The following is a 26,645-nucleotide window of genomic DNA, read 5'->3' as shown; positions in this document are numbered from 1 at the left end:
TTAAACAGATCACTGCTTGACCCTCAACATGGAGCCTCGTCTCGTTCTTGGGGGGATTTATGTTCGGCTATTTGGTTAGTGGATTATTTTGTATGTTTCCTGTTCGGCTAATTGGAGCTTTCGTTAGCTGCTTCTCCATTCGGAAGGTGAACGTCCTTAGTGGTGTTAACCCCTCTTATACCTGGGTGTACCGTAACAGAAGAAAACACCTGGGCATGGATTTTGGTCAACGCACGAGAGAGAGCAATTACATAATCAACCAATACATCAGAGTGGAGTTGGAGTTGTTGGGGGAAATAGCATCCAAATCTGGGTGCTGATCCGAACAGAATCTCATAGGGGGACAAAGCAAACCTTCCTCTCGGTGTGTATCTTACACTAAACAGAGCAATTGGGAGTGACAGGTTAGTTTCTTGGGCCATTTACAGCATTCTAGCTTTTAGGGTGCCATCATGCGCTCTACCTTACCACTACTCTGGGGGTGATAGGGTGTGTGGAATGCAAGGGTCACCCCTAGTGCTGCCCAGATTTCTTTGGTTACCAATGCAGTAAAGGCTGGTCCCTGATCACTTTCTATTACCTCGGGGACCCCACATCTGCGTATCACTTCGGTGAGCTGGCGTTTGGTCGTAGTCTTGGCTGTCATATTGGGGACCGGGTAGGCCTCTGGCCATCCTGAGAACATGTCTACTATGACTAGTGCATACTCAAACCGGCCACTCTTTGGTAACCTCCGAGGGCAAGAGGACTAGGGCCATACAGTTGCCTTTGGAATCGCAGAACAGGTCTGTTATGGTGAGTGTCACTTCCACCAATTGAAACAGGTCTTCCTCATTGTGGGGGTCGGGTCCTGGGGTGGGTTTGTACCACAAAGTGAAGTGAGGGAAAGTGTGAGTATCATGTGGGACCGGGGGCATGATTCGATTCAGAAAAAAAAAACATGTAGCCTGGGTCTAGGTCTAGGCTGTACCAAGTTCCCCCCTTGTGAAGCGGCAGAAGAGTGGACAGGTTAAGGGAGTAACACCTTTGTCGAGACACGTTGTCTGGGAGTAAGAGAGAGCACTGTAAGCGGAGGTGGCGGGCAGCAGAGAGATGTTTGGGCTGGACTTGGTTAAGGATGGCAGCAATGTCATGAGGGTCAAGGATGACAAGATGATGGCCAAGTACCAAATCATTGGTCTTATCAATGAGGGCATGTGCTGCAAATACTGCTCTAAGGCAGGAGGGGCTTCCCCTAGCCACAGGATCTAGTTGGCAAGAGTAATAGCCAATGGAGCGCTGAAGTGAGCCATGGGACTGAATGAGGACCCCAGTAGCATGTCCCTATCTCTCTGATATGAACATCTAAAAGGGTTTCTGGTAGTCGAGGAGGCCCAGGACCGGGGCAGAGCATAGAAGCTGGATAAGGTCTCAGAAGACAGGAAAAATGGTTCGGACCTGAGGGCATCATAGAGGGGTTGCATGAGGAGGGAGGCCTCTGGGATCTTGCAAACTGGCTGGGAGAATTTTGTGCACCTTGAGGCATGACAGTCCAGGTGTATTGCTGACGTTCATGGGTGAAGGCAAATAGATATTGGCATGAAGGATTCAGGGGTACACTGAAGAATGCGTTAGCTAGATCCACCACTGTGAAGTACTTTGAGGTAGGAGGGATCCCTGAGAGGAGCGTGTGCCGGTTAGGCACAATGGGAGTTTCTAGAGTGGTAGCTTCGTTAACAGCACGGAGGTCCTGAACCACCCTGTACTGCTCGGGTTCTCTTTTGCGGTTTTCTTTTTCACAGGGAACAGGGTTACAAGGAGACACACAGGGGACCAAGGCACCATTGGTCACTAGGGTCTTAACCTGTTGAGAGACGGCAAAGGCAGGCTTCAGAGGGTATTGCGGTTTACGGGACAGGCTGGCCCCTGGGATTAGTTTCACTAGGACTGGAGGGACATGGAGGCATTCAATGTCCTCTGGGCCTGTTGACTACAACTTGGGAGGTACTCTGGCTAAGGCACTGGGGGAGGGGTCTGACACCCCTATATTCTTGACAGGGTCCTCTGTGTGGAGCAGGAGCGGTAGGGAGCAAAGGGCTGATGTATCAGCTGCAGACAGGGGAGAAGACAATTGAATGAGTCCATCTGGGGTGAAGGTGATTGAGACCTGCAAGCAAGAGGACATCTCTGCCCGGCAGGTTTAGAGGGCAGGTTGAGGACACCACAAAGCGGGCCAGGAGGTCAGGAAAGGAGCCAACCTTCAAAGGCAGGGTTAGTGGGCTATTGCGAGGGGTACCATCCACTCCTATGCAGGAGACATCAATATTGGACAGGAATGAGAAGTCAGGCAGGTCTTGTTCTCTAGTGACGCTTCTGGCTGCACCTGTGTCAACTAAAAAGGTGGTCAGGTAGTCTATAGGCAGGACTACCGTGGCTAGGGGCCCCCTATTATTCCCTAAAGACACTGCTGTTACGGTTGCCTCCACGCTAGCTGGAAGTTGGACCGTAGAAAGAATGCTCCTAGCGCTCACCAAAGGACCATCAGCACCGCAGACACCATAAACACTGCAGACTCTACAAACCACCGCTGCTGGGCTGGTATCTCGCCGTCTGCTATCCACCCTGGACCTACGACCAGGCTCCAGGATCCAATGGGTGATCTCTCCTCCTTCTGCAGAGCGAAGCAGGATCAGGAACAAGAGCTCTTACAAGAGCTCAGTAGCTAAGGGAGCATGCAGAGCGGTAGAGCGGTCTCCCATCCAGTGGGGGAGCCTGTCTAGGGACTCTTGGGGCGCTACACTCCCTTTTGAAATGACCCGGTTGTCCACAGTTAAAACATCGTCTGATTTGCAGTATGGGGGGCTGAGAGATGGGTAGACCTGAGGGTGACGAGACAGGGGAGGCAAACATGAGAGGGGCCGGCTTCTTGGTAACCTGGGAGGATTCCAGGCCCTTAGTGACTAACAGGAGGGTGTCAAGAGGCAGCACCCTATATTCAGGGTGGGACAGGATTAGGCCTTTACCAAGGGGTTCTTTAAGACAAAAGCGGCAGATAATATTTGGGTATGGGCCTTGTTGTACATACTGAAACCTAGATCATAGGAGACCTGAGATAGCCTGGTGTGGAATTTCTCCACAGATTCAGACTTATCTTGGATAATATCGTGAATGCTGGTAGCCTGATCGGCTAATCTATCTTTTTTTTTTTTATTCTTTATTTTTCGTGCATTTATGCTTAACAAGTATGCGAGCGGTGCCCCAAAGTATACTGTAGTATACAGTCATTACAATAGGGCATGGTAAGAACATGTGCACATTTTTGTTTTAATAAAGCGATCATAAGCGATGGTAAGGCAATAGCGTAGTTGAAAAATGGGAACATCCTATGTTGTAGGCTAGTCTTTGCTGCGGTGCGACCTCAGTCTGTAACTGTAGTGTGTGTGTCACATAAATGTGCCTATGTGGTGAATGCGGGTGGCAAGATAGTTTGTGTGATAGCTGGCGGGTGCAGCAAAAGACACCAGGTGTTACTATGCGGTAGGTCAATATATGTCTTGAGCTTATATATAGCAGAGCGTATCCTGGTATATTTGGATGCGTCACTTACTGCAGTAGTAGGGTATGATGTACTCGATCGCTGCCTCTTCGCTCACTCCCCCGCGACTACCCAAGGCCGGGGTGGGGAGGGGGGGAAGGAGCCCCGCGGGTTTCAACGTGTATCTGAGCGTGTATTGGGGCAGGGGAGGTGCCTGTATGTGTGCTCACTTAATGAAGCTGTAGTATTCTAACAATTGGGGAATAGCAGCAATGAATTCAACATTAAAACAATAATAAAGACATCAATAAGCCAATCAAAAAAAAAGGAAAAAAGTCATCTGGGAGGCAGGGTTGACTCCTATCGGATCACATTGCCACGCTGCCATAGCTGAGTATCATTCAGTCCCGGTTAATGTGTATTGCGTGGGAAGGGTCTCCCATGCCTTCTCAAGTGCCAGTTTCCTCAGAGGGGGCCTGTCTAGGTCGTCGTGGTACAAATGTCTTGGTGCGCTCTGGGTCCCATCTGTGTGGCTGGCTCGGGTTCTCCCGGGGTGTCGGTCCAGGTGTGGCCTCTTGGGGTATTCCCAGGACGTGCTGCAAGTCTCTTGTGTTTTGAAGTGAGTGGACCACAAATTTGTCTTCGCCCTTCAGGACTATAAGCGATCTATCAAGGCGCCATCTATATTTAATGTCCTTTTGCCTGAGGAGGGCAGTGAAGGGTTTCAATGATCCCCGCCATGCTAGTGTGCCGCCTGTTAGGTCAGCAAAGAAGGTTAAAGAGTGGCCTTCGAAATTGACCTGGGGTCTGTTTATAAGCGCTGCTTGGAGTGTGGCCTTATCTTTACGGTGGTGGAAGCGGACTATAAGGTCACGAGTGGCGGTGGTCGGGGCTCTAGCCGGTTTCGGGACCCTGAATACAGACTCGATGGGGATAGCCTTGGACTGTTTCGGCTTGAGTATCTCTGTCAGGAGTCTGCGGACATAATGTGGCAGTTCCTCCGCTGGTATATCTTCCGGCAGTCCCCGTACCTTTACATTAGTGGCTCTGCGCTCCTCTTCGGCAGCGGCGAACCGCCGGTCATAGTCTTCGTTTTGCGTTGTAGGACGGTGATCTCTGCTTGCATTGCAGTGATGTGCGCGTCTCGTGCCGCAGAGGCGTCCTCCAGGGTTCCCAGCCTTCCAGTTATGCCCTGTAGTTCAGTGCGTAGGGCGGCCATGTCCGCCTGTAGGGTGGTCTGGAGGCCTGCCAGCAGCGTTTTAAGCACAGAGGTGGTCACCGGAGCGTTGTCCGGGTCCGGAGTCTTGGTCCCCGGATTAGGTAGGTGTGCAGTAGTCGGCATGTCTTCTTCCTGGTAGAAGTCGTCTGAGTAGTCGGAGTATGTGTCCACGTGGTCGGCCATTTTGGGCCTTGCCGCCTCCCGAGCCTGTCTCCACAGGGCCCCAATGTCTTGGCTCTGTCTCGGCTGGTCGGGCTTCGCTTTTTTTGTTTTGCGCCCCATACCGGTTTCGCCGTCTTTTGCTGTCACTTGTGGTATTTTGGGGGTGATATTGAGGGCTGTAGTAGCTAAAGGTTCGCTGTTTTCACGGGAGCTTCAGCTTCATGCGACTTCTCCGCTTCGTGGCTTGGCTCTGCCCCCCGGCTAATCTATCTTTGGCCCATTCTTGGAGCTGTTCACAGAACTCAATGCCCAATTCATAATCGGTATCGCTAGGGAGCCAATCGCTGGAGAGACTTTTCTCCATAATATGCGTCTCCTGCTTTTATCTCGCAGAGACTAAGTAAATCACGCAATGCAGCAAAATAGGTCTTTTGGATTTGGGCTATCCTTCGGTAAAAGGGCATAGGTTGTTGTTCTGGGTCTGGTAGAATATTCACCAAGGATGAGGCTTGGGATGGGGGTGAACATGACATACATTAGCCCCGCTTGGTAGGAATTGGGCTCTGGGGCTCCCAACAATAGGATGCGGAGGATTACCACCATGTAGACTACAGGGGGGAGCTGATACCAATGGAAACTGACAGCCTAGAAGGAGCTAGAGGCCTGTGGCGCTCCGTTGGGAAAGGGCAGAGGGGGAGGACATAGGGGCCGAGTGGGGGTGGGCAGGACCTGAACTCCAGTCTGGGGTGTGAGCGCGGGGGGCGGGTCACCCACGGGATGGGTAGACCGTGGGTCTCCCACGGATACTAAGGGTCCTTCCGTAAGGACGGGCATAACAGGGGCGGGAACAGGGGAAGGCATAACAGGGGTGGGAACAGGGGAAGGCATAACAGGGGCGGGAACAGGGACGGAAAGAGTGGGCATAAGGGGGGGGTGGAGGAATACAGAGAGTTCCGTCCGCTCGAAGGATGGGATAGAGCTGGGTTTGAGCTATAGGGGTGGTGAGTGTCAACACTGGTGGTAAGAGAGTGGGCACGGAGGCTGGGCCAACCACCTTCCCTTTGTGCCAGGCGCCATCATAAGGCGGTGGCTGACATGCGCTTTCAACATTTCAAATTCCTTTGTGATATAAATACAACCTCTGTCCACCTAGGTCTATTTCTTCTTCTACCCACCCCTCTTGGTGACTAGCTCTAGCATCTCTGAACCAGGCTTCCGCTGTCTGTACTAGGTTATTGTCTTGTAATAATCCCTTTTTCTCTTTTAGCAGCTTATGCCAGCCTTCTGGCTGTAGCCGTCCGCAGGCAGCCATATTAATGCCACATATCTTAGCTACCTTCTTTACCTGACTCACTGCCACTTCGCCTTCTCTTTCTCTCACTATATCACATGCTAAGCTACCCTTACCGGGTTTCTCAAACTTCTGTCCTATCCTCTCTAATCAAGATGCCACAAGAAAGAGACAAACAGGAAAGAGAACGTCTACAGTGCTCGACTGCCACGGAGGTTACCCTGCGTGCGTCTTCCCAAAACGTAGACTAGTCACTGGGTCCGCCCACCCAAGGTGGCCGCAGACAGGAGCAGGGCAAGTAGTGTGTGACCAAACACTTCTCTCAACAAAGTATACAAGAGGAATGAAACAAGACACAAACTTACACTTATTGCAAACAAACAAAAGAAACATATACAATTAAACCCTTCATGTATTTCTCTAAAAAGCAAAGATATTTGCCTTCACAGACCCCGCACTATGTGCGTTCCCGACGCCCTCTGCAATGCCGTGTGCTTTACCGCGCTACGGCTGTACCTTGCAGAAGTTTGACCACGTCAATTTATTCCTGTGAAATTCCCTCTCGTAATCTATCTTTCCCTTATACAAAATACATTCATACCCAGGCGGCAGACAGTCAATATACAGGTTCTATACAAAGGGACTCCGTGCAAGTTATTTACCTGTCTTTGGTGCCTTTCGGCAGCCGACACAGACACGGAGACAGGCCAGTCACAGAGACAGGATATATAGGCAAAGTACTAGCACAGTCATTACGGTATTTCAGAGGTGATCAGTCTCCGTCCCATCACTGCAGGTCTGCCCCGGCGTCTTCTAGGTCGGCTGTCCACTGGGACACAACCCGGAGCCCCACGTTGGGCGCCAAATTGTTTTGGACCAGACCAAGTGTCTGCCCCTGTCCTTTTTTTTTAATAATGAGATGCGTGCACGCTGAAGAAATCACACTGACACCAAAGTTCAGATGCATGAAAACTTCCAATTGTTTATTTAGGGGGCATGTGTAGCCCCTTAAAAAGGGCAAAAGAATGCATTGTGTGCAAATATGAAGTGTAAACTTTTAAATGGTTAAGTGTTTAATCTTGATGTACTTCCTGCAGGGTGTTGATGTCATCATCAACTTGGGTGTAGCTCTGGATGGAGACGCCATCTTGTTACACAAGTGTTTTGGTCGATGGGAGGGTGTGCTCTAGCGGCCATTTTGAGTAAGGAATGAGCACAGGTGCATATAACAAATAGATATTTTACCTACATTTATTTCTATCCATCACAATAGTACACCATAAACAGACTCCTCTATACACACACACACACATACACACACTTCATTACAGCCCCTTTTAAACACCATGAAAAATTATCTTGCATCTCCTGAAAAGGTTTTACAGTTTCCATGAAAAAGGTGTCTTGCCTGTGATAAGGAAGGCTCAGCAGTGGAACTACAGGGAGTGCTGGTGCTGCGGTTACACCGTCCATTGAGTGGGCCGTTCAATTAGGGCTACCCGATGGGCATGTGTCTTCAGGGGCCCAAAACAGTTTTTGCACCAGGGCCCACTCTACGTTAGTTCCACCACTGTGCAGCAGCTTCCCCGGCACACAAGCTCTGCACCTGCATGGAAGATCGCCTCCCCGTACACAAGCTCCGTCCTTAATTTCTGACTGAGACACACTCTTACAGAAATACACACATTCTGACAAACATACAGTGACAGGCACACACTTTCTGACTGAGACACACACATTTTCTCACAAATTGCTATTTTTATTTAAAGGGACACTATAGTCACCTGAACAACTTTAGCTTAATGAACCAGTTTTGGCGTAAAGAACATGCCCATGCAGCCTCACTGCTCAATTCTCTGCCATTTAGGAGTTAAATCCCTTTGTTTATGAACCCTAGTCACACCTCCCTGCATGTGACAGCCTTCCATAAATACTTCCTGTAAAGAGAGCCCTATTTAGGCTTTCTTTATTGCAAGTTCTGTTTAATTAAGATTTTCTTATCCCCTGCTATGTTAATAGCTTGCTAGACCCCTGCAAGAGCCTCCTGTATGTGATTAAAGTTCAATTTATTTAAGGTAAATTACATCTGTTTGAAAAGTGAAACCAGTTTTTTTTTTCATGCAGGCTCTGTCAATCATAGCCAGGGGAGGTGTGGCTAGGGCTGCATAAACAGAAACAAAGTGATTTAACTCCTAAATGACAGTGAATTGAGCAGTGAAATTGCAGGGGAATGATCTATACACTAAAACTGCTTTATTTAGCTAAAGTAATTTAGGTGACTATAGTGTTCCTTTAAATCCATCCAGCCTCCCTACCTTTGGGAGAGCTGAGTGGATCGTTCCCTGGCGTCCAGTGTGTCTCCTCTCAATCTTCCTGCACTTTCTCTCTGCTCCCCTGCATGCTCTCTGTAGTGATGCTGGAGTGACTTCATGCCACTAAACAGCGCACGAGGGAGCAGAGAGGAACTGCAGGAAGGTTACTGCTCCCTGCGTCGGCCGGCGATAACGTTTCCTGCACCGTCTTAGCAAAAGGCTGACAAATATCAGGCGCCAGGGTGAAATGTCTTGTCGACCTGGTACCTGGAATTTGTCAAGCTCTGTGTATGTACGTGTGTATATCCACAAACATATATACACATTTTATAACTGCCCCCCTACTTTTGGCCCTGGCCCCCCGTGTGCCCCCCCAAGTATGAATCCTGGAGACGCCACTGCACCCACAACAAGCAATTGCTGGACCTGGTGACTCCTGTGGTCTGTCTCTGTCCTATAGCCAGTGTTACAGCTGCGTAGTGAGGGGAGTTGTTAGTTCCTGGATCAAGGACCAGGGAGAGCAGAGGCTAAATGCGCTCTGCCTGGTTGCCAGCGCTTCTGCTGGGGTGGCCTGCAGGTAGTCAGGCCCTTGAAAAAGGGAAAGGGGAGGGCAGAGGCCAGCTCTTCTGCTGGAAGGGGGTATGGTAGTCCCATCCACTAACCCCAGGGCCAAGCTGGGAATTGGCTGTGGAGGGGAGAAGTCGCTTACTCCTGCGAGGCTAGTTGGGGATCTGGACCAGCCGTCCAGCATCCCTGTAGGTCCAGTACAGAGACCACGGTCCCATCTGTACTATTGGAGTCTGGGTTGCTGTCCCCCTGTAGCTGGGGAGAAGGACCAGCTGTCTACTCTCCCGGTATCTCCGGCTGCTGCTGGAGAGAGAGACTGGTTGTCTTCTTTCCCTGTAAGGTACACAGCCGCTGGGAAGAGAGACCGGCTGTCTCCTCTCCCTGCAAGGTGCACTGCCGCTGGGGAGTGAGACCAGTTGTCTCTACTTCCAGTAATGCACACTGCCGCTGGGGTGGGAGACCGGTTGTGTCCTCTTCCTGAAACTCACTCTGCCGCTGGGGAAGAAGGACGACACCTTCTGCTCCCTGTGATGCGCACTGCCGCTGGGGAGTGGGACCACTCCGTGTAACTCCGGCTGTAGCTGGGGATCTGGGCCGCCTGCCCATATCCCTGTAAGGCTGGTGGAGAGACCTCAGTCCCATCTCCACCTGCCATCTGGGGGTCTTCACAGGACCAGTCTATGATATGTGTACAGCTGAAGGGCTCTAGGTCTGGATCTGCTACCCCGCTCTCCTGCGTTACCTTCAGGGTACATTGGGACTGACTGGAGCTGAGCAGGTACTGGTACTCCTGCTCCAGATCCCATTCCCTGCCGGCTAAATGAATCAGGTCTGGACCTAGGTCGGCAGCCATAGGGAGATCCAGCATGGCTTCTCTGTAGTCATGTATGTCCCAAAGCTGTGACTCTGCAGCATTCCCGACCTCTGGTCCGGCCAGGGGCGTTGTAATCCTCAGGCCCTCAGGTCTGTCGTACTTAGCCATCCCGGGAGCACACTGAACCGTGTACCACCGTAGCACCTGGTACGCGTCGTCGAGCCACAGTTCCCTCAGTACCAGTAAATCAAGCTGCTTCACCAACTCCCACCTGAGCGTTTCTCCCAGCATAGGCATCCGCATTGCTATTCGGGCTTGTAGTTGCTGCTCCTCGCTAGGGAGACGCTCACCTCGCCAACGCTGTTGTACACTGTGGCGAAACCAACTTCGCCACTGTGAACTGGAGAAGCCTGGTTGCCCGCCTGCTGCCTTTGGACTATGGACCAGACTTTATGGGAATGTGATACCCCAGATAGCTATACCATGGAGCCTATTCATATAATGAAAGACTATGGGAAAGACTTTAGCTCCATGGCAATTGTACTGTGTGAATAGGATCTGCGCGCTATTCGGTAGTTTTGTGCGCTCAGATCCCAGCTATCTGGGGATATGTGAAATGTCTGTGTGTTATGGTTAAAAAGTAACTTTCTGTATTTTAAAGTGTTTTATGTCTTTCTGTAACCATGTGGTTAATGGAGTCTGTCTCTGTGCTGGAGATAATTAGATTACTTCTCCAGCACAGAGAAGGCTCTGTAAAAAACAGTCTGAGCTGGAAAGCTAGGGGTTTTAAAAGATACTTTACTAACTTTTGAACCCCTGGTCTGATATGTTGAACCCCTGGTTTTAATATGTTGTTCCCCTGAATGGATTGATTGTGGATATGTATTTTTATGTGAATGTGATGTATGGTTTTAGAGTTAGGAAAGTTGTGTAAAAGTATATTTTACACTGTATGCATAATGGGATTATGTGTCACACTAAGGGGAGGGGATGTGTGGGAGGTAACATCTATGTCATTGGTTCTTTTATGCCTCCCCCTGGGTGTGGCCTGTATGTGTGAGTTGGAAATAAAAGCCAGGCTGGATGAGCCAGTCCAGAGTTCCTGTTTTACCCTCAAAGTGAAGTGTCGTCTCATTATTGGGGGAGGATTTATTGCATGCTGTTCCAGTTGACTGCTAGGAGTGTAAGCCTATTCGTATGGTTCCTATTCAACGGTCTACAGCATTCAGAGGCTTGAGAGCATTCATATGCTTCTCAGATTCGGTGATTGTGGTGTCTGCCAGAGTGCTTGGAGTCCTCAGGAAACGCTAGGAGCATCCATTAACGGAGGTACCAAGTCGGGGTGCCAGGCGATCCGTTACATACACCCTCCAGGGTTTTCGTCCCACAGCTCTTTTCTGGCGAACTCTCTGTAGTTCAACATAACTGCCTCTGATACCAGCCCATCCCGTAGGGTCAAGATGTTCTGCAACCTCCAGTGAAACTTCCCCTCCACTTCAAGAGCTGTCCACGGACCAGCTGGCTCCATATCACTGTAGACAGGGACGCTGCACGGTGGCTGGATCTATCCCTCCATATCAATCTGTAACGATTCCGGTGTCTCCAGGATGCTGTTCCTCTCATTAGGAAGCAATCCCACCACTGCCACCAATGGGATGGATCGCCTGGCACCCCGACTGGGCACCTCCGCCAACAGATGCTTCCTAGCTGACGCTGAGGACCATAAGCACCGCAACCACAACCACTGTAGCTTAAAAAAGTATCTTGCCGTCTTCCTCCCACCCTGGACCAACCTCTGATATCCAGGACCATCTGGGAAGGACCTCTCCTACTCCAGAGAGCGTAGCAGGAACAGCTCTTATAAGAGCTAGTGATTAGAACCTAGGGGAGTATAAGAAGTATAGCAATACCCAGTGTGAATATAGCATTTCCCCTTCAATCACAAGACAGTGTAGGGAAGAACTTACCTGATGTCTCTGTCAAGCTGCTCTTCTTCATTACTCTGCAGGACAGGAGAGCACAGGAAGTCATCTCACTTCCCATCCTCCTGCCCCTCCTCTTCCCCTCTCTCTCTGCACCGCACAGAGACCTGGCAAGCAGAGCAGGATCGCTGCCATGTCTCCCTCAGAAGGTGGGAGCAGGGACCTTGCCACCACTAAAAAAGTGCCGCCCGAGGCGGACCGACTCCCCCCCCCTTGCTACGCCAATGATATATTGAGATGAAGAACTCTGTTCCAATTATGTTTTCTCAGATTTTTCTGAAAGATCTTCTTTTCAGACTGTTTTGGGAAAATCTGGTCTGGTATGGATATCAGGGAAAGAAGAGAAATCACAGGGATTTTTCACTTTCCTTCTGATAATCATCTAACGGACTTTGTAGCTGATTCATCTGCTGCACATAATTATCTATCATGCTATTAAAGTACCACTATAGTGCCAGGAAAACACTCGTTTTCCTGGCTCTATAGGATCCTTGGGCCCCTATAGTCCTTGGGCCGCCGGGCTCTAGAGTGAGGAAGGGGTTAATCCCTTACCTTTTTTCCCAGAGCCGGGCTCCCTCGGCGCTGTGCACTCTCCTCCTCCTTTTCCCGTCATCGGCGCGTGCATTCAGCCAGTCCATAGGAAAGCATTCTCAATGCTTTCCTATGGACGCAGGCGTCTTCTCACTGTGAAAATCAGACAGTCAATGAGACAGCCACTAGAGGCTGGATTAACCCTAATGTAAACATAGCAGTTTCTCTGAAACTGCTATGTTTACAGCAGAAAGGGTTAATCCTAGATGGACCTGGCACCCAGACCACTTCATTAAGCTGAAGTGGTCTGGGTACCTATAGTGGTCCTTTAATTTCTTCCAATCTATTTGAGAGATCTGAGTGAGATCTGGGGTCCAGTGGTGGCTCAAGTGGATGGGAGTCAGAGTTCCCACTCTGACTCCCTGTTCTTCCTCCCGCGCGGGCTCTCACTGTAAGCTGGGAGGAGTTACGTGCAGTCACTCCCTCCCAGCTTGTGATGTCATCACAGGGGGCATGGTCGCGCTGTTAAAGTGCCCAGCACTGACCGGGCCCCCCTGACAATTCATATCCATTGGGTGGCCCTCACAGCATGGGCCACCTGATGGGTGATGGACCCCTTGGACGGCGGCCTGGCGGTTTGCCGAGCGGCCCATGGCTGCAAAGGATGGTGGCGGGTACCCGGTCACAGTGCGGCCGGGCCCCCTGGAGTGATGGGCCTGGTCGTAGCTGCGACCCCTGCGACCACGGTTTGTACGCCAGTGGCTATTGATCCTAATGCGAGCAAATGGACATTAATAAAGGGCACACACTCATCACCTCCCCAAAACCCAACCACTGCAAGACAGCCCCAAGGTCGGACCAATCCGCTCGATTAAATGCCTTTTTCGGCATCTGTTGATAGGAAAACAGGCTGAGGACGATTAGGTTTTGTGTAGGAGATTAACCACTCTAGTTGTATTCTCCTTTGCATCTCTGGTAGGCATAAACCCCACTTGATCCAGGTGGATCAACTCCACCATGAGGGTCATCATTTTTGCAAAGAGCTTTAAGTCAATTATTAAGAAACGATATAGGGTGGTAACTCGCACATACATGCAGGTCCTTACCAGCAGAGGCGGCTCTCTAATTAGGGGATTTAGGTGGTTGCCTAAGGCCTCGCACTGACTGGGGCTTCGCAGCTGCCTAATTCACCGAAGGGCAAACTGAACTGTCGGGACTTCGGTCCATGACCAAGGGCCCGACACAGGAGGGTGCATGGCCCCTCTACTCGGACTGCCCTGGAAGAGAGCCAGACTCCTTTTTGAAGCGACAGGTGCAGAGCTGCAGACTGATTTGTCTTCCGATCTCAAACAAATCCGAGATGAAGATTGCGAGACTCACCACGTGGTCTGATGCTCTGCACTCGTCGGAGCTGCAGACCAGAGAGCTACCACCGGACCACCAAGGAATAAATCCAGGCTAGAGCCAGGCCATCGGACCACCAGGAAATCATTAAAGGAAAAACAAACAAAAAAAAAAAAAACGTATTTATGACGCCCTCCACACTCTGTCACCCAAATCCACTTTGTCACAGCACCCCTACCCTGCCACAGTCCCCCTTACTCTATCACATCCCCTCCAACCCTGTCACAGCCCCCCTAACTCTGTCACAGCCCCCCTAACTCTGTCACAGCCCCCCTAACTCTGTCACAACCATGAAAAGGCACCATAACTACAGCTCACTGATTATATTACCAGGAGTCCCCTGGTGCCCCTCCAAAAGGTAATCTCTGAACTCTAAGGTTATATATAAATATATGTATTTTTTACCTTAAGAGTATTGCTTTACGTTTCTACAAATACTAGACATATTGTTTTGGGATAATAATTCCATTTGAAAAGTGGTGCTATTGTAACCTGCGGTCTTAGAAAGAGGAGTAAAATAAAAAAAGCTACGCGGTCTTGCTAACGTGAACATTTATTATATGTAAACTAACGAACCATCATGTAAGCGCTTCAGAGATCACGCCTAGTTTACTTTACAGACACAATAAGGATATTTCCATTTAACGCCCTACTTTCCACCAGAAATGACAGCAACAGTGACTCAATCCGCCTGAAACTCTACCTGATGGGGCGGGGACTAAGTCACCCACGGAGTGCAGTCACTGCCACATCAGATGCCATCATAACTTTATTATTCGGCACGCAACAAATCATCAGGAACATAAATCCACGACAATCAAGCAATAAGCGACCTTCCGACAGGTTCCAGCGCTCTTTACCAACGTTCTACCATAGATACAGTGTATAAGCGGGTGTGTCTTACATAGTTGTAGTAACCGCGTGTCTGGGTTTCACATCCGCATTGGACAGCAGCACCAAGGTTAATTAAATACAGGTTTTCTTATTTAAAAAAAAAAAAATTGTATTTAGTACTTTGCGAAGTTGAGAGGCGCTATGCTTCAGTCACTGTCCTGTAGGAGTTGCCTACGAATGACAGACAAGAACCGGTCTACCTGGTACTTTGCTTTCCTGATGTCTGGCTACGTGCTCTTTCTGGGACTTGGAGCCGTCGTGTTCACTGCTGTTGAGCAGCCGAATGAGCATTATCTTCGTCTTGATCTGTATGAGCTCAAACGCCTCTTTCTGCAGCAGTACCCATGTTTGCCTGAAAACAGACTGGAGGCGCTATTGGCAACCGTTCTGGAAGCCAGTAATTATGGAGTGTCCATACTGAACAATGTTTCAGCGCATTGGAACTGGGACTTCACCTCTTCGCTTTTTTTTGTCAGCACAGTGCTTTCCACTACAGGTATTTTAGTTGGGTATTTTTTGCCTTGCTACGTTTCATTGCATGTCATTTACAAACAGCTGCTTTTAAGAAATCTCAATTGCATTATTCATTACATGTTAATTGAATGTATTTTTTTTTGTATGTGCGTGTGCAGTGTCCTTTTAACCCTGCAATGTAATACTTTGAAGTTTGTGAGACACTGCAATAGTTACAGTGCAGGGTTAAGCTACAGAGGTTCTGCTGGCAATAGTGTCCCTTTAAGAATTGTATTTTTGTCGAAAAAAATGGCTCCTAACTTTTTTATCTGGCTCCTAGATTCAAACGAGTTTGTCAAACCCTGGTTTAACCCACTGGCCACCTCCTGGCACAGTAACAACTTAATTTAGATAAAGTTCGAGAACAGTTTAACCCATTGAGGTAAGAGTATACTTTTATGGGGTCTCCTGGCACCATAAAAACTTCATTTACATTAAGTTGTTATAGTGACTGAAGTGTTCTTTTAATGTAGTGGCTCTTCAGTTAATCAGTAGCGCCCCTCCCTTGTGGCACACTAACAGAAACTGAGATTTCAGAAGCCGGATACCGCCTTAGAGCATTGGAGGATCGGCGCTGAAGGTAAATTCGGGGTTAAACTGTTCAAGACCAGTTAACTCCTTGAGCGCACCCAGCAGCCTCCTGGCAACATAACAATTTCATTTAGATGAAGTTGTCATGGTGCCGAAACTGTCACTTTAAAGCGACACTATAGTCCCTATAGAACAACTACAGCTTATTGAATTTGTTCTGCTGAGTATCGTCATTCCCTTCAGGCTTTTTGCAGGAAACTGTCTTTTCAGAGAAAATGTAGTGTGTACATTAAATTTTACCCACATATCCTACATGTATCTAATTATATTTGTGGTCAGGGAACTAAGCCGTATTAACGTTGATAGCTTATAATTAACTAAAGTTGGTTGTGGTGTGCCGAAACCGATGTTCGGGCGGGCCTGTAAATAAAGAGGGCCCACCAAGATGTAATTGAATAGAGGGAGTGGTGGGTGGGGTGACCAGTTGACGTCAGCCCAGTATGGAGGTAGGTTTGAGCTTATATAGGCCAGTCGATCCCCTCCCACAACTCCAGGCGCCGCCTTCCCATTTGTGGTCAGGGAAATAAGCCGTATTAACGTTGATACCTTATAATTAACTAAAGTCGGTTGTGGTGTGTCGAAGCCGATGTTCGGGCGGGCCTGTAAATAAAGAGGGGGAAAAAGGATATTTAACCACTTTAATACGTAAGAAACTGTTACTACATACATACAAACCTGACTGTATACTTAACTAGCTAATTCTTGAAAGGCTTTACTTGGCTCTTTATCTGGTTGTGGTATATATAGATTGTAAGCCGATGACTTCCATCATCCCAGTCTTTTAATTATGTGTACCGGAACGTTTTGGCTTGAGGCAGCGGTTGCTGCTCCTATACGAAACGAATGGCCCGTGAAGGCTGTTGGATCTCTCCCTATTTTTGTGATTAGGGTTTTTATGTATGACATGAACTTGGACGTTGTCAGTGGGTTGCCGTGTAAGCAAAGGAGAGGAGCGGCCTTGTCTAAACCAGTGTGGGCTGAAAGTGATTGGTCTAGTAACTTAACCGGGCACCATTTGTTGCCTGTGGGGAATAGTGGTATGTCCACAGGTGACCCGTTTTGGTCGTGTGTAGGGTCAAAACGTAGTGGTCCCCTACTTTGTTTAGGTCTCCCACTGTGAGCATATTGGTGGTGTCACTGGTGAGGCAGTAGAAACCCGTAAAGTGCCAGAAACATTGCTGTTTTGATGGTGTTGTTTGTTTCTGTTTCAAAGGGTTGTGAGTCTAACACGTGGGATAGGGCTCTGAACTTTTCCCCGTCTATCGGTTGTCGTCTTGTGGTTTTGGGGCCTTTCAACCTTAGGATACCTTTTTAATATGTTTTTAATTGGGTTTGATGATAGGAAGGTACTGTGGCTGGGGTAGGTGTTTGTGACATGGTATTGTATACCTATAAGATAGAGTTTTATGGTATTGTGAGCGAGTTTTAGATTAAGGTGGCAAAAAGAGATAAAGGCCACCATAGTATCTAATGTGAACGGGTTTCATATTTGGTATTCTGTGGTAAACCTGTTAAATAAAGTGAGTGCTCAATTGTATAACCGTCTTGTGTTAGCCAATAATGTTGTAAGTGCCAGCATTCTCCCGTGTGCAATTAGTGTTGTTAGTCCAGGATGAGTTCCTGGAATAGTGGTGACCTGTTTGGTATTCTCTTGGCTGAAGGATGTTATTGGAAGAAAACCTGCAGATTGCAACAAGAAAGGGCGTCAGCTGCTGTGTTCTGTATGCCCGGTATATGTACACATATCAAGTGGAATTGTTGTGTTGCTGCTAGCGATGTGAGTGTTACAAATTGCTATTTGTAACTGGCCCTTTAAATGAGAAATTGCCCTGCTTCCCTGGATTGTGGAGAAGCATGTTTGCCAGCCTCCTGCCTCATGACTATGGCCCCTGGAAGATTGTGCCCCTGAAAACTTATTAACTTTTATTGGGTGTGTATGGCCCTTTAAGAACCGTCTGGGGACATATTGTGACTTTGCTGAACAATGCCCCTTTAAGACTATGTCCCCAGACCTGTAAAATAACTTGCCCCTGGCTCTCTCCCACTTGGTTCAGTAAATAGGGCTTACTGAACCAAGTACCACACAGGCGGACCACCCAGAAGTTAAAGTGTGCAGGCAATTTACCTCCCAGGCTGTGAGGTTACTGCAGGTTAATTGCTGAGCGCTGGGTGGCCGCCATTCGGCAGCCGAACACGTGGCGGCGGCCATTTTAGTCATTCGAATGCGGTCAGCGGTGTATGCTAAAGATTCTGTGGAACCAAAATCGGCTACACATTTTGCCGAACACCGCTGACCCTTACCTTCTCCCATACTGAACTTGCAGCTCCAGAGACTAAGTCCCGTTCGAAATGGGACTTAGTCGTTTTTCGGCATGAAATTGACCGGCCGCACAGCCCAAATCTATGGAACTGTTTTTGGCAGGAAATTGTGCTTGCGGTCGGTCATAAAGGACTTCCAGCTAACTTTTGATCCACTGGAGGGATTTGGCTGATTTTTGGGAGTGTTTATGTTTGATGTATGCTGAGTCTGAAATTGAATGTATGGTTTTAAAGTTACAGTGTGTGTGTAAAAACTGTATTTTTATTGTATGTAATAATTGGTTTAACTGTTTATCTGAGGGGAGGGAATGTGTGGGTTGCACCAGATGTGTGATTGGTGATTTTATGCCTCCCCCTGGGAGTGTCCTATTTGCATGTAACCTCAATAAAAGCCAGGCTGGGTGTTCCAGCATCTCAGACCTCTTCTGACCCTCAATACGTAGCCTTGTCTCGTTATTGGAGGGAACTGCTATATCACACTGGGGATTGCTATGCGCTGCATATTCCCCTGAGCTCTTAATCACTTAGCTCTTTTAAGAGCTTGTTCCTGTTATGCTCTCCTGGAGGAGAGGTCTTCCCCACACGGTCCTGGAGGACAGAAGCCGATCCAGGGTGGAAGGAAGACGGCGCGGCTCCAGTTAAGCTACGGCGGTTGTGGAGCCTGCGGTGGTTGTGGTGTCGTCTGCAGTGCTTGGAGTCCTCTGAGAGCGCTAGGAGCATCCATCAACGGAGGGTACTCGGTCGGAGTACACGGAGCTCCGTTACAGTGAGTCTCCGAACTATACTCGTGATTGTGATGGAAGATACCTGCCTTTGTGAATGTCACTCGTTGCCATGTTGTCAGTGAGACATTTTATGGTCTACCCTTCCCACTGGTGTCCCCACACTAGTACTGCTGCCACTATGGGAAATATTCCAAACAGGGCAGAAGTGCTGTTAAATGAAAGGAGAGTAGTCGTTTCTATTGGCCATTTGTCTCTGAACCATTCGTCACCAAAATTGTTGCGAACCCTGTGTGTGCTGCTGCGTCTGTCCACAAAACAGGGGAGTTTCTGTTAATGGAGGGATGAAAAGATTAACCCAGTTCCAGTGTGTAAGGAATTCTCTCCATGTAGTCTAATCTGTCCTACCATGGCTGTCAATTGTGATGGCGCTATCGTTGTGGGGTATGTTAGGTAAGAGTTTAAGGAGTCTTGAGATAAACGCCCTTCATTGTGGACTTACCTCATTGCAAATTTCAGGGACCCGAACAGGGATTTAAGGTCTCTCCCAGAGGTAGTCCCTATTGTGAGAAACTCCACAGCCTCTGCCTGGATCCTTTGAACCTTGTCGCCTGGGAGACTCACTTGCATTGTGATTGAGTCTAAGTGTATCCCTAGAAACGTTAAGTTGGTGGTGGGACCTACTGTTATTCGGTTGCTACTGGGACGCTTGGTGCAGAAAATAGTGCTCTGTGGTGTGGTATTTGAGTGTTCTACTGTGAGGACATCGTCCAGATAGTGTATTACGACTGGGCAATTAGTGACGTTCAACAAGAGCGAATACAGTGTTTCAGCAAACAAGTCGAAGAGTTTGGGGCTCCTTTTGGCTCCGAATGTTAGGGAGATAATAGCGTTCCCTTCATTTTACTCCATGCAGATGCCATAGTATGGGAAGCAGCTTGAATGTGTTGGAAATGTCGGTTTTGCTGATCCAAGCTGCTACCCCAGCCTATAAGATTGCCTGTATGGCGTTGTCTACTGTGGCATACTGCAGTGAATACTCCTCGGATGGTATGAGTTAGTTGAGGCTAGGTATGGCGACAGAATGAGGAGCAGACAGATTGATTATGAATCTTTTTTTATTGTTGTATTTCCCGTAGCGATGCCCAAGGGATTAGTGCGACAGGACGTAAATGGTGAGTTTAGGAATGGCCTGAGCATGAATCCTTTCTCCATTTCCAACTTCAGTATGTTGTCTTCTACTATTGGTTCTGAAGTGGCCGACTGTAGGTTGTTACATTCTAGTTTGCACATGGGGAGTGTGATCAACCTTGTGTAAAAAAACTACTGTGAAACCTGTGACTGGAAATTGCACTAACTCCTGTGAGGGATGCGCTTTAGGTAGAAGGCTAGGGTGTCAAATTGGACTTCGGTTAGTCATTTCCTCGGAAAGAGGCTAATTGGGCACATGGTCTTGGCATGAGCTCGGTAGAAAATCGAGCAGACGTGCAACAATCTGCAGGCGCTGAAACTGCAGCCTCCTGCATTGAAATTGTTGCACACCTGTGCTTTCCCCAAGAACACTATTGGTCTACCAAGTTTATCCCTTAAACCTTTCTGTTCTGACCTGCTGGTACTAGGGGATGAGTAGCTGGTGGTGGGAAAACTGGGCTCACTGGAGCACATGTTAGTAGTGTGTGCGTTAGATGTGCAAATGGCGCACGCCGGTGGTAATAGCCCGGCAAATTTTTGACAGAATAACTCTGTGTCCATATGACTCCAATCTATTCTTATGTTAAACTATGCAAACGTTGCCGCGGCCTTGGCTGAGAAAGATTTGTGGTAGTCGTAAAAGTTAGACCCACCGTACTTATTTCCCAGATCTACCAACTTGTGCATATACAAGTCCAGTTCCTCTCTACGTTGTGGGAAGTTAAAGCATATGACGTCCCTATACAACCCAAATGCAACCACAAAATCTGGTATAGAACGTCTTTGGCCTTAAGTACTGCAGACAGGTCCCCGTAGTTGTAGGTCTTGTTTTCTACCGTGTCCTGTGATGCAATGAGTAAGGACATAAGGTTCACATCTTTCCCCTCTAGAATATCTTTCTTGATGTTGGGTGGTACCATGTGTGCTGGTCTGATGTGTGCATCCGCACCCTGTGCATTTTGTGTACCTCTGGCATTCCCCTCTGGGACGGTTTGGTTGAGTACTAGAGTAGGAGGGGTGTTAGGGGGACACACTGTGGCTGGTGCTGGAGTTTCCAATTTCTCCACTCTCTGGTTTAGGCTGTTGATAGACGCGAGCATGGCTGCCATGGGGGTCTGTATCCCCGTGAAAGTGTGAATAATTTGGTCTTGTGAGCTAGACACTGGCTGTGCATTGTCTGGGCTGGTCATCATTATCTTGTATAATTCCGCTTTCCTAGCCGTGTCCGGGTACGGTATCCATCTACGCCTGAGTTCTGCTGCGATCTTTGGGATTGTCCAAGCTCTTAATGAACAGGGACTAGAGGGGTCTTGACTTTCTGCAACTGTAGGAGCCGTAGTTGGAGTAGGGGGTCTAGCTGGCGTGCTGGGTAGTGAGAAATCATCTGCTTGCTCTGACGCATGTGACATTCTATAAAAAAGATTTAGACGTGAGTTTTTTTGCCTTGCTATGAATTAAATATTTGCACTATCTGCCGGGTGGCGAAGAACTTAACTACTATTGGGATGGTGAGGCCCTGCTGATGCCCAGTGGCTGATCGAGGCACTGTTTATGATTTGGCCCTATGCTGTGCCTTTGAGCGAAGGCAGGGTGTAGGCCTCTGGGGAACTATTACGTATTATTAGGATGGGAAGTCGTGACGCCCTATCTAGTGCTCTAATGTAGAGCGTTACGAGACAACTAGCTATGATTTGGACCGTTTGGGCTGGAACCTCTATGTGAGTATGGGTGCTGGTACTGCAGGATTACGATTTGTCTTGCCTGTATATGGGCCGTTTAGTACCCTAAGTGCAAGTATAACGTAATTTGGGGTATGTTGGAGACCACGTACCTGCTCATTTCTTGGAACTTGGAACGACCCCAGTCGTGGGACTTCTGGGATTATTGACTTGTGCCACCTGTGAAACCAAGACTAACAGTGCTGTCTTTTTTATGGTAAAGTATGATTTTAGGATTGTTTTAAGCGATACATACCTGGAATGATAGTTGGTCCTCTAAGGTGGCTGGTGTGGGTGGTTACTTCTGGATCTAACAGCTTAAGGGAATTAAAGGAACACTATAGTCACCTAAATTACTTTAGCTAAATAAAGCAGTTTTAGTGTATAGATCATTCCCCTGCAATTTCACTGCTCAATTCACTGTCATTTAGGAGTTAAATCACTTTGTGTCTGTTTATGCAGCCCTAGCTACACCTCCCCTGGCTATGATTGACAGAGCCTGCATGAAAAAAAACTGGTTTCACTTTCAAACAGATGTAATTTACCTTAAATAATTGTATCTCAATCTCTAAATTGAACTTTAATCACATACAGGAGGCTCTTGCAGGGTCTAGCAAGCTATTAACATAGCAGGGGATAAGAAAATCCTAATTAAACAGAACTTGCAATAAAGAAAGCCTAAATAGGGCTCTCTTTACAGGAAGTGCTTATGGAAGGCTGTGCAAGTCAGATGCAGGGAGGTGTGACTAGGGTTCATAAACAAAGGGATTTAACTCCTAAATGGCAGAGCATTGAGCAGTGAGGCTGCAGGGGCATGTTCTATACACCAAAACTTCTTCATTAAGCTAGTTGTTCAGGTGACTGTAGTGTCCCTTTAACCCCTTAAGGGCCAAACTTCTGGAATAAAAGGGAATCATGACATGCCACACATGTCATGTGTCCTTAAGGGGTTAAGTGACTTATTTAATTTGACATACTTTAAGCATGTTTCTTCTTATGTTATACGTTTGTTTGTACGTGTGAAGTATTATGACCTGAATGTTAAAGTAACGTTGCTAAGTGATAGCCTCTGGACGTATGAGTGGCTTCTAGCGTAGTGTTTGCATTTAGTACGATTTTTTTTTTTTTTCTTTCAATTTGACAATTTTTATTTTTCACTTATCAAGCAAACTTGGGATACAGAAGGAAGAAAGGGGGGGGGGGAGGAAACATCTTGTATCTTGGTTTACATGTCTTCCAGCTTTACATAATACATTACATCGTACACAGTTACATAATTTCCCATTTTCACAGTTTCACAAGGGCCTAGCTTTTCACGTTGTTTGTATTGCCTCGCTCCCTTGCTCCCTTATTGCGACCTGCTAATACGTCTTTCTGTTAATCAACTCTGTCTTTGGACTGCCTTAAGTGTCCTCCTTGTACTAGCTGAAAATTCACTCTTGTTCTAGATTGACGTTTCCAGGGGAGGGGGGGGGTGAAGGGGGGAATAGGAGGGGGATACAAGCTGGGGGGGGGAGAGAGATAGTGATATGCCCGCTCTCTTGACTTGTTTAGACTGACACCTGCCTGTTTTCCTTCTTCCCCAAGGGGTCCAGTTTCCTGGATTCCCCATAGTCTCGTGGGGTCTCCTGTGCCTGGTCTATGTTCTTCGAGTCAGGCTGGGTCTGTATATTGGTTAGTCTCTATCCCTGATCTCCCAAGACGCTTTTATGTCTTCCCACCTAGTGTTCGCGTCCTCAAACGTTCGTGCGTTACCCTGATTTTTCCTGGCTATGAGTTCGTATTGGAGGTTGGTGGAAATTTGTCTTGTTAGGGCCAGTTTTGTCGGAGTCGTGTCTGTCTTCCATTCTCTGGCTATGAGCGTTCGTGTTGCTATTAGGGTGTGGAAGACCAGAATCGCCTTGTTTCCCTGGACTCTGTCCATGTTCATGAACAGTAGGCTCATTTCTGGGGTGATCCTGAAGTTACCTTCTATTATTAAGTTAAGTATGCTTTCTACCGTCTTCCAATAAGGTCGGAGTACCCCACAAGACCACCATATGTGGTACATTGTACCTTCTGACTCCCCGCACCTCCAGTACTTGGTTGATGTACCTGGATATATTTTTGCCAGTCTCACTGGCACCATGTACCACCTGTAATATATCTTGCGCATTAACTCTAGGTGCGACGTACATGTAGTCCTTCCCTTGTGAGCCATGGTCGCTTGCCTCCACTGGGTTGCATCAAAATGCTTCCCAATGTCTGCCTGTCAGGCTTCACTGAATCTGTCTAAGTGTACAGGGTCTCCTATATTCAGGAGTGTATAGCATAGGGAAATCAAGCCCTTTCTCTGCTTCGGGTTTAAACAAGTCCTCTCAAACTCCGTAAGTGTAGTCTCCCCCTCCCTTGTGGTCGTTTGGGCCCCTAGCATGGATTTTATCTGAAGGTATGGGAAAATCAATTTAGGGGCCAAATTGAATTTTTCCTGGATGGTAGGGAATGGTAGTACCTTTTGTGCTTCTAGTATATCTCTTGCATGCGTGCAGCCTCTTTGTCCACTCTCTATGGTCAAGCGTGTTATTTGCTACTTGTAGGCATGATAAGGGCATTGCCGGTGACCACGGTGACAGAGAACAGTGATTTGTGTGTTTTGTCCCAGGTCGTCAAGTGTTTTCGTGGTTGGTAAGATATTAGGTTGTTTGGGTCGCGATGATTTGGGTACCCACAACAGTCTGCGGAGGTCTGTCCCCTGAAGCCAGTGATCTTCTATTTCTAGCCATTGTGGGGTGTGTGATGTGGATTGGATCCCTAACACAGGGGCCAGTAACGTCGCCTGGTAGTAGAGTTTGTTGTTCGGTAGGGCTAGACCCCTTTGGTGAATGGGTCTATACAAGTGTTTGGCAGCTATTCTCACTCTTTTGTGTGCCCACACGAATTTAGTGAGCATCGACTGTGTTTTGTTTAAGTATGAGGTTGGTAGGTCTATTTGCAGTGTTCGAAATAGGTATTGTAGTTTAGGGAGGATAGACATTTTAAATGCTGCCATCCGGCCCAGCCAGGAGAGGTATTTATCTTCCCATAAGGACAGACTGGTCTCCACCTCTTTTTGCAGGGCTTCATAATTGGCCTTGAATAGTCCTCCTATTGTCTTTGTTAATTTAATTCCCAGGAAGGAGACGCTGTCCACCCTCCAGTCCATTACAAACTTCTCCCGCAGCACCTGTAGTACGTCGTGAGGTATCCCAATCCCCATGGCCTGGGTTTTAGTCACGTTCAATTTGTAATATGAGCTGTCCCCATATTCCTTTATTACCGTCAGTAGGTGCGGCATTGATATCAGTGGTTGCGTCAGGGTCAGGAGCACGTCGTCTGCAAAGAGATTGGCTTTGTATTCCTTTTCCCCAATGTGTACACCGTGTATGGAGCCATGTTGCCTAATCTTTGACGCCAGTGGCTCTAGAGCCAGGACGTACAACAATGGGGACAGGGGACATCCCTGTCTCGTGCCATTGGAGATACTAAATGGGTTTGATAGAAATCCTGCGTTAAGTACCTGGGCTGTCGGGGCACTGGACAGCGCTTTGACCGCTGCTCTAAATTCCCCTGGTATCCCAAATTTTGTCATGACTGCCTCTAGGAATTCCCAGTGCAGGCGGTCGAACGCCTTTTCGGCGTCTAGGGAGATGACCACCCCCCCCTCTTTGTGTATTTTGGGTAAGCTGTGCAGTATATTCAGTACTTTGCACGTGTTATCCGCACCCTGTCTCCCTACCACAAACCTCACTTGATCTGAGTGGATTAATTGTGGGAGAAGAGTGCCCAGTCTCAGCGCGAATAGCTTGGCGAAAATTTTCGCGTCTGTGTTTAGCAGGGATATAGGTCTAAAATTTTGTGGGATTATGGGGGGGCTTCCCTGGCTTCTGTAACGTTATGATGTGGGCCAGTAGCGTGTCTTGTGGTAGTTTCTGCGCGGCTGTCGCCTCCGTGAATGTGTGCACCAGGTGTGGTGTCAGTATATGGTGGAATTGTTTGTAGTAGGTGTTATATAGCCCATCCGGGCCCGGGGCTTTGCCTTTCGGCAGTTTTTGTATTCTGGTGTGGATTTCTTCCTCTGTGATAGGTATAATGAGATCAGTAGCCTGTTGGGTCGTGAGTTTCGGGAGGTCCATTGTGTCTAGATACTTATTTATGTGTTCCGTCGTGGGCTGAAATGTGGTATCGTGTTTACGTATGTTGTACAGGTCGGCGTAGTAGTTGGCAAATTCATTGCATATGTCTGTAGGTATAATTTTCTTCTCTCCCGCACGGGACATAAGAAAAGCAATTTTTTGGTTCGCCCTACGTTCTTGCAGTCTCCTAGCTAGCAGTCTGCTGGCTTTGTTCCCCTGCGTGTATTGATTAATTTTTAACCTCTGGAGCATATAACCTGTCTGTTCTATTGCCTTTTGGTGTAGCTGGTTTGTAATGGTGGCGATTTGTAATTTGAGCTCAGCAGAAGGGGAGATTTGATTTTGTGTATTTAATTGGTACAATTCTCTCTTCCATTGTGTGATCTGGGCCGAGGATGTCCTGCGTAAGTATGACGCCCTCCTAATAAAGTTTCCCCTGACTACGGATTTGTGTGCCGCCCATAATGTGCTCTGGGATACGTCTGGGGTAGCATTCTCCGTGAAGTAATTTGCCAATGCTGTCTCTACCGCTTTCCTAAATGTCGGGTCAGTCAGCAAGGAAGCATTCAGCCTCCACGGGCTACGGTGCTTATAGTCAAATTGATCCTTTACCGATAGTGTAATCGGTGCGTGGTCTGACCAGGTAATCTGTCCAATTTCACAGTCCGTGATTTGGTTAAGTCCCCGTCCATGAATGAGAAAACCTTCTATCCTCGAGTACGTGTTATGTACTTGGGAGAAGTGTGTATA

At 48.0% G+C, this 26,645-nt stretch overlaps 1 protein-coding gene across 1 annotated transcript in view; it reads left to right on the top strand.

The window, feature by feature from the left end:
• The first annotated feature begins 14,491 nt into the window (after positions 1 to 14,491).
• Positions 14,492 to 26,645, top strand: part of KCNK1 (potassium two pore domain channel subfamily K member 1) — a 116,392-nt gene continuing 104,238 nt past the window's right edge. Inside the window, exon 1 of the mRNA XM_063443389.1 lies at positions 14,492 to 15,186. Coding sequence (XP_063299459.1) covers positions 14,832 to 15,186 — 355 coding nt within the window. The 5' untranslated portion in view covers positions 14,492 to 14,831. The remainder of the gene's footprint in view (positions 15,187 to 26,645) is intronic.

Source organism: Pelobates fuscus, chromosome 2, assembly GCF_036172605.1.
Source record: "Pelobates fuscus isolate aPelFus1 chromosome 2, aPelFus1.pri, whole genome shotgun sequence".
Classification (NCBI taxonomy): Eukaryota; Metazoa; Chordata; class Amphibia; order Anura; family Pelobatidae; genus Pelobates; species Pelobates fuscus.
The sequence above is the reverse complement of the archived record's forward strand: the minus strand, read 5'-3'. Positions and strand labels throughout refer to the sequence as shown.